The sequence below is a fragment of the Rosa chinensis genome, chromosome 2, assembly GCF_002994745.2.
Source record: "Rosa chinensis cultivar Old Blush chromosome 2, RchiOBHm-V2, whole genome shotgun sequence".
Classification (NCBI taxonomy): domain Eukaryota; kingdom Viridiplantae; phylum Streptophyta; class Magnoliopsida; order Rosales; family Rosaceae; genus Rosa; species Rosa chinensis.
The window spans coordinates 64,629,283-64,636,455 of record NC_037089.1 but is presented as its reverse complement, the minus strand read 5'-3'; the positions used below and the strand labels follow the sequence as shown (position 1 = coordinate 64,636,455).

The 7,173-nt window shown below is 41.4% G+C and overlaps 1 protein-coding gene across 1 annotated transcript; it reads left to right on the top strand.

Annotated features, from left to right (window-relative positions):
• The first annotated feature begins 310 nt into the window (after positions 1–310).
• LOC112184763 (trichome differentiation protein GL1) lies at positions 311–1,360 on the top strand. Its single transcript, XM_024323003.1, has 3 exons — positions 311–449; positions 619–748; positions 1,138–1,360. The coding sequence occupies exons 1-3, from the start codon at positions 311–313 to the stop codon at positions 1,358–1,360; spliced, it is 492 nt and encodes a 163-aa protein (XP_024178771.1).
• The last annotated feature ends 5,813 nt before the right edge of the window (positions 1,361–7,173 follow it).

Here is a 7,173-nt window from a genome sequence, read left to right as displayed (position 1 = left end):
AGAAATTTATATAGTAAAATGAATGTGTAAAAATAATATGGTCAAGTTTTTTGTATACCAAATATTTGACTCAACTAACGCTAGACTAGATCATCCTAATTAATTCGCAGGTACATTCATTAGCTAGCATCGCACAGACAAACAAATTGCAGGTACATGGTAATAGTACCTGTTAAGATAACGCTACCCACATATATATAACTGTACGTTAAGATCGATTTCTCCTGCAATCAGAATCATCTCTATATATCCAGCATCCGTGGCATTCGTTTCAGAAGCTTGACTTATCAGATCCGAGAGAGAGAGAGAGATGGGAAGCAGGAGTCATTGTCCACGTGATAAGCATGGAAGGAAGAAGGTTGCCTGGACTGCTTTTGAAGACCAGATTGTGAAAGACTACGTCAAAAACCACGGTGCAGGCAAATGGGACAAGCTATCTAAGGAAACTGGCGAGTGTTCTCTGTTTTTGTTCAATTTTGATTACCACTCTGTTCAGTTCGACTCGATATTGAACACTTTTTCTTAATAGATTCTGTAGTATAAAAATGATAACTTCATGCATGCACTGCATGTCAGAAGATGCCCAGATTAATATATGGCTGAGGATGGGGTGTGCAGGTCTGAAGAGATCCGGAAACAGTGTTAGACTTAGATGGTTGAATTATCTGAGGCCTGATATCAACACAAGTAGTATTACAGAATACGAAGAAGATCTTCTCATCAGGCTCCATAAACTCTTGGGCAACAGGTAATATATGTGTAGAGCCCCTTGATAGTTATGATTTCTTCTGTATAAACAATAGGGAAAACATCACAAATGGTGTATGAAGTTTAGGCATTTCTATATTTTGGTGTACCAACTTTCATAATTATCAGAATGATGTATCAAGTTTGCTCCAATCTTTCATTTTGATGTACGCCGTTAAATTTGTTTTTTTTTTTTGCAAAGATAACGGAAAATTTAACGGCGTACACCAAAATGAAAGATTGGAGCAAACTTGATACACCATTCTTATAGTTATGAAAGTTGATACACCAAAGTGTAGAAATGCCTAAAGTTTATACACAATTTGTGAATATATCCCTAAACAATAATAGATGTTTTTGATGACAATTTATACTTTAATTACTGTGCAGATGGTCATTGATAGCCAGAAGGATACCAGGCAGAACTGAAAATCAAGTTAAAAACTACTGGAATTCTACCTTGAAGAAGAAGCTGTCACAAAAAAATTTATGCGAAGAGCTTTGTAATTGGACTTTGGAGGACTCGTCATCCCCCGTTCCTACCACCGACCAGGACGACCCACATTGGACAAAAAAAAATGTTTATGAAGAAGGTCAAGCATGTCAAGGGTAGAGTCCATAATTCTTGACTGTCAATGACCTCAATGTATTCTCTAAATTTTTGGTTTTAACGAGTTTTTTAATTTTTATTTTTTTTCAAAAGAGCTCAGCCTATTATATAGATTCAGCAAAACTGTACAAAAACGAAACACCCCTAAGGGGTCGACAAAAAGAATCGCTTCTCAGAGTACCATGAGACTCATATTCTAAAACAAGAACAAGAACCCAATATTGGGAACCATACACCACCGAACATCCACAGACTCCCAGATTGGGAACCATTCCGTCCTCCACCGTCCGCGGCAACCACCAAAGAGCCAACTCGATCACCATCGCAACAGCTCCACCTTCCCCGTGATAGGGAAGAAACATAACCAGGATCCCAAATTTGATTTTTCTCCCATACACCCGCAACGGAGAAATTCCTCGTAGGGCCAAATTCCCTAAAACAACCAATATCCCGACCAATCTCCTCACTAGTACTGTGAGCCCCTGAAAATTTTGTTTAATTTTTAAAAGGCAATTTCCGCCAATAAGATTTTCGCAGAGTGATTTAAGTGAAGAAATCGATTTCGGAAATTGTCTTGGGTGTCGAGACCACCTATTGGGCCTTATAATTTAAGTTTGGGCTAGAGTTCTTCATTTTGGGCCTAGAAGGTTACTAAAGTTCATTGGAGCAAAAGATCGTCGAAGCAAATTTGAAAGGAAGGCAAATTGAGTTGTAGTGAAGATTTGAATTTTTAGTTTTAACGAAATTGAGTTTTTGGCCTAGAACGAGATCAAGAATTAATTTAGGAAGTTTCCGATGAAAAACGAATTAAAGAAAAGTTACGAGCTCAAAACCGAAAGCAATTAGTTAGAGAAGTATCGTAATTCGTCGCAAGGGTAAAATGGGCATTTCATGCAGATGGGTATAAATAGAAAACCTTGAGTGTGAAAACCCTAGAACCTCTCTCCTCTCTCGGCCGCGTCCTCTCCTCTCTCTCCACGACCTCTTTCTCTCTTCTTCTTCCCTCTGCCACCACCGGAGACTCCAGCTCCGGCCACCATCTCATCACACCGCTTCCACCAGTCGACGCCGCACCTAAACCCGACCAACACCCACCTGGAATTACCGCCATGCATCAACCCCAACCTTCACACGCGATTCCCGAAGCTACGAAACCACTGTAGATCATCTTTCATTGAATTCCGACCATAATCTCGCCACACCGCCTCTATTTCTTCGCTCAGTGGACATGGAGGAGGAAAACCCAGAAGTCTAGCCATCCACCGAAGCTGGATAAGGCTACATGAGCGCCGTTGGAATCTCTTCTTCTGTTGAGATCTATTCACCGTCCTCCGGCCTCGCCTGAGCAATACTACCTCCAGAAATAGGATCAGCGTCGCGTCAATCGCCAAAACCCCATGGCCCCAACCTCTAACTTTGACCATAGGTGCCGCATGCGCCGCCGCACCCCCATGGCCCCAACCTCTAACTTTGACCATAGGTGCCGCATGCGCCGCCGCACGCCCGTAGACCACCGTGGCTTCACCGCTCACAGTCGTTGAGCCTTCAGACTATCTCTATTAGGTAATTTGCGTCGCCCTATTCTTGGTTGAGGCCTCCAATTTAATTTAGATTGAAAACTCTAATTTGTGTTGTTCGATTTGCAATGTGAGGTTTTGTGGAGTCTGCGAATTTGGGATTTCTGGAGAGAAGAAGCTCCTGGGTCAGTTTTGATTGAAATGGGAAATGGGTGCGATACAGGGTGAAGAGTGTGGTCTCGGCAGAACTGAAAATGGGTAAGGAATGCAGGCCTTTGAGTTATGAGTTTGACTGTTGTTTGGATGTTGGGATTAATTAATTAAGTTGTTGTTCTGCTTTGAGAGATTTTGGAAATCCTGAGCTTTGGAATATGGGAGTTTGAAGATTTGGAGAAGAAGAAATGTTGGGTCAGTTTCCATTGAAAATGGATTGAGTTAAGGGTCATGAACTCTGTTTTGGATATGAATTTGGTTAAGAATTGGATTATTAAACTTGTCCTACTTGCCAAGAATTTGAGTGACTGTTGGTGGGGTTGCAGCTACGACAAAATTGGTTTCTGTTTTGGAAAAGAAGAATGGTAAGGGGATTGTGCATTCTGGGATTTATATGGTTGTGTGCTGTTTGTATTGAAAGAAGTTATGGCATTACTGAGTAAACAAAATGAGATATGGTTATGCTGCTTGTCTATTAACTGTTATGTTGGAAACTTGGCATGAATCGGCTTATTGAATAGAGGAGAATTGTCTTGAGAATTAAAAGGATGAATTTGTTATCAACGTTGAAATGTAAAATAAGAATGGAATCGGTGGTTTGGTCAAATGCATGAGAAAAGTGGTAAATAAGAATGGACCGGTTTTTGATAAGTGAATTAATATGTGGGATGTTCAATTTAAGGTCCGTGAATAGAAATATTCCAAACCTATCATATCCCGAATTTATCATAGAATGAAATTATTCGGGAATGGTGGTTGCTATTTAATTGCTTAAGGTTTAAAGGCTAAATAAAATGAGGTCAAACCGCTTGACCGAAACTTTAATATGAGAAGAAGTGTGATCACCATATCCCAAATGAGCTTACTATGTTAAGTGAATTGTTCGGGAATGAAAATTGTGATTTGTTTTTTCTAAAGTAAAAAGGTTAAAGAAATGAAGTCAAAGTGCTAAGTATAATCATCATATCCCAAATGGTTCAAAGGCAATACCATTCGGATTATTTGGGAATGGATGGTAGATTTTTATGTTAAAGGTTAATTCAATGGACTTTAAGGAAATTAAGTGAATGCCTTAGGTGCTCGATTGATTAAGTTAATGATGTCCAGTTACTTATTAGTTTAATTTTATTATAAATGACTTGAGCGTGTGCACATGAAATTGGAAGAAGTATCAAAAGTCGAAAACGAAGCTAATTGTGGACGAGCACTCCATATCCAGGTAGGGTGAGATGTCCCTTACTTGTTAGAGGTTTTTATATATGTGGAATGCTCTAGTATAATAATATGTTGTCTGCAAGTACGCTTTTGGTTGTTAATTAGCCGATGCCTCGTGATATCCGTGTTTCCATAACTGATAATTGTTTATTCCGAAAACTGAGGCTAGACTTGCATGTTGAGATATTGTACCCATCGTATGTTTGTACTTGTGGCTTGAAAGTGAATGGGACCTAGACACGTAGATTCCTAGGGATACCACTGTGTCGATAACCGTGAACATTCGGAGGGGGCTGTGCTCCTATGTTTGTCGAGGAAGGGTGGGTACTGATAGTGAACTAGTCATAGGAGACTCAGAGTCAGGAAATTGACACTTTCCCTACTTATAGCCACAAGGACTATAGAGTAGTTGGGCGGTTCTCGAAGGATGACGAACCGGGTCGGTCACCGATTTGTTTTAATTTAGCCTGTAGGTAAGTATCTCGGAGCTCCAAGTTGTGTGAAGCATACTGCATATGTTTTATAAAAGAAAACAAATGTTTGTGGTTGCCTCTTTTTAAGGTATTTTTCGATAAACCTGCACAATATTATGTAGTAAATATTTTCAAGTATATTATTTTTCAAACCTAGCATGGTTGGGTCAGCCCCTACTGGGCATGTGAAGATGAAAGCTCATCCCGACAATAGTGTACAGGTTTCGAGCATGTGGTCGGGAAGCATACATGGGAGGCATATGGTCCGGCTTGGCGAACTTCTCTTTGATTCTATTAAAAGAAGGTTTTGGTCCCTTGTTGGGTTTTGAAATCACTTGTTTGGTTACTTTTTATTTATTTATTTGTTTCCTACTTGTTTACAAAAATTTCGGGAGACCCGTAACCCTGGGGCGCGTCTCCCATACTTGTTACTTAGTGATTTGTTTTAATTTCCAAATTGGGCTCCAATTGCAAGCCCAAAACTCTTAGCCCATTTCAAATTCCGCTTTTGAAAATGTGTTGTTTGGTTGCTAGAACGACTTGTCCAAGAAAGTGTTTTGTAAACCAACAACATAAACTCGAAAGGCCTTGCGGTTTCGGGTTGATGAGCTATCAAGATGCCATTCGTGACATGTCGATTCCTCATTGGCTCGGAGTCGCGGCGCTGTGTGACCCCTTCTCAGGTCACCACATGTACCGCCATGAAATGTTGAACGGCAAGCCAAAAAGAGCCAGATGCCACAATCCACAGGTTGAACATAATTGAATCTCGACCTCGAGGAGGGCGACAAACAGGCTTCATGAGGGGAAGAAATCTCCTCGGATGCCAACAATCTCGACGAGCAAAACCCTAGAGATAGGGTTTGCCGCCGCCATAAGAGAGGGAAGAAAGCTCTCATATTCTTAAACTAATCGGTTTGGTTTTTTTAGTAATAGCAAGTTAAGTGCAATTAATATCTGTTAAAACATTAATTTTAAGTTGATCTCACAAGTTATGTTTAGATTTTTTATGAACTTTCCGTGAAATTCAATATATCTATATATATATATATATAAATATAAGTGTCAAATATTACGATGCTAGTCAAAGTAAGTGTCAAATATTAAGTGTCAACCATAGATAAGTGTCAAATATTTTGAGGCGGATTCAGTACGGGGATCCGAAGTGGGTACAAGGGCGGGCGGTGCTAGATCTCCGTCGGAGGAGCTCATAAAGCCTCGGCTTTGGGTGGATTGGTTTGACGGTGGTCGGAGCAAATTTTAGTTTTTTGAGGTGGATTCGGTACGAGATCTGGAAGTAGGTACAAGTGCTAGACCGTGTTCAGATTTGCTTCCAAAGCCTCGACTTTGGGTGGAATGGTTTGACTAAGGTCGGACGACGGCCACGGGTGTTTGGTTGTCTGATGACGACGGTGGGAACTGGTCGAGGTCTTCTACTCGTGACGGTGGCATTGTTCATGAGTGCGAGGACATGGTCTGGCATGCGTCGACTGGGTTGGGAGGCTGGAGCTGTGATGGTGGCAGGTTTGGTGTAGATCACGGTGGTAATCACGATGATGGCGGCGGTGGAGATGATCAAGTTGGTAGTAACTCTGCTAGGGTTTGTGTTGCTTGGTTGTTTTGGGCCTGGGTCTGGTCTTGGTTAGGTGTCCCTATTTGGATTTCTCATTCCTGGGTTTGGTGGGCCTACTGGGCTTGTTTAATTTTAGAAGGTATGGAAGGTGACTTATCACCTTCCTTTCCTAGTTTTTAGTTTCTTTAATAGGTCACAAAGTTCACATTCTCTGAGGGTTCATTTTACTATTTGCTTCGGAGGATGTTGATCTTTGATTGAAATAAAGGTGCGTTATTTTCCTTAAAAGGTGGGTGTACTCGGGGTGGCCTGGGTTCTTGTCATAGAATAGGTGTTTAGGGTTCCCTTAGGAACAATTCTTTCTGTTAACCCCATAGGGGTGTTTCGTTTTTGTACTGCTTGCTGAATATATATAATGGGTTGATCTATTTTCATAAAAAAAAAATAAAAAAAAATAAATATATATATATATATATATATATAGGCCGGATAGAGAGCGGACGTCCGCAACCCAGAAAAAGTGCGGACGTCGCTCCTCCAGCGTCGGGAATGAGGCAATCGCTGCGCTGCAGGTGCCAGACACACCCTCTAAACATCCAGGACTGCTTTGAGCAAGCGGTGAACGCGAAGGCGATCAGAAACTCAGTGGTGTGCAACGAGCTCGCAGGAAACCATGGAAGCCCATCGACCTCGACGTCGAACCCTTCGTCAACGACTCCAACCGCTTCTGAACTGCTCCACGTCGTGGCCTGGTTCAGTCCGGCAACAGAAACGCCACCGTCGCTGCTCAATTGAGGCTGGAGAAGCGACGTCAGCACTTTTTCT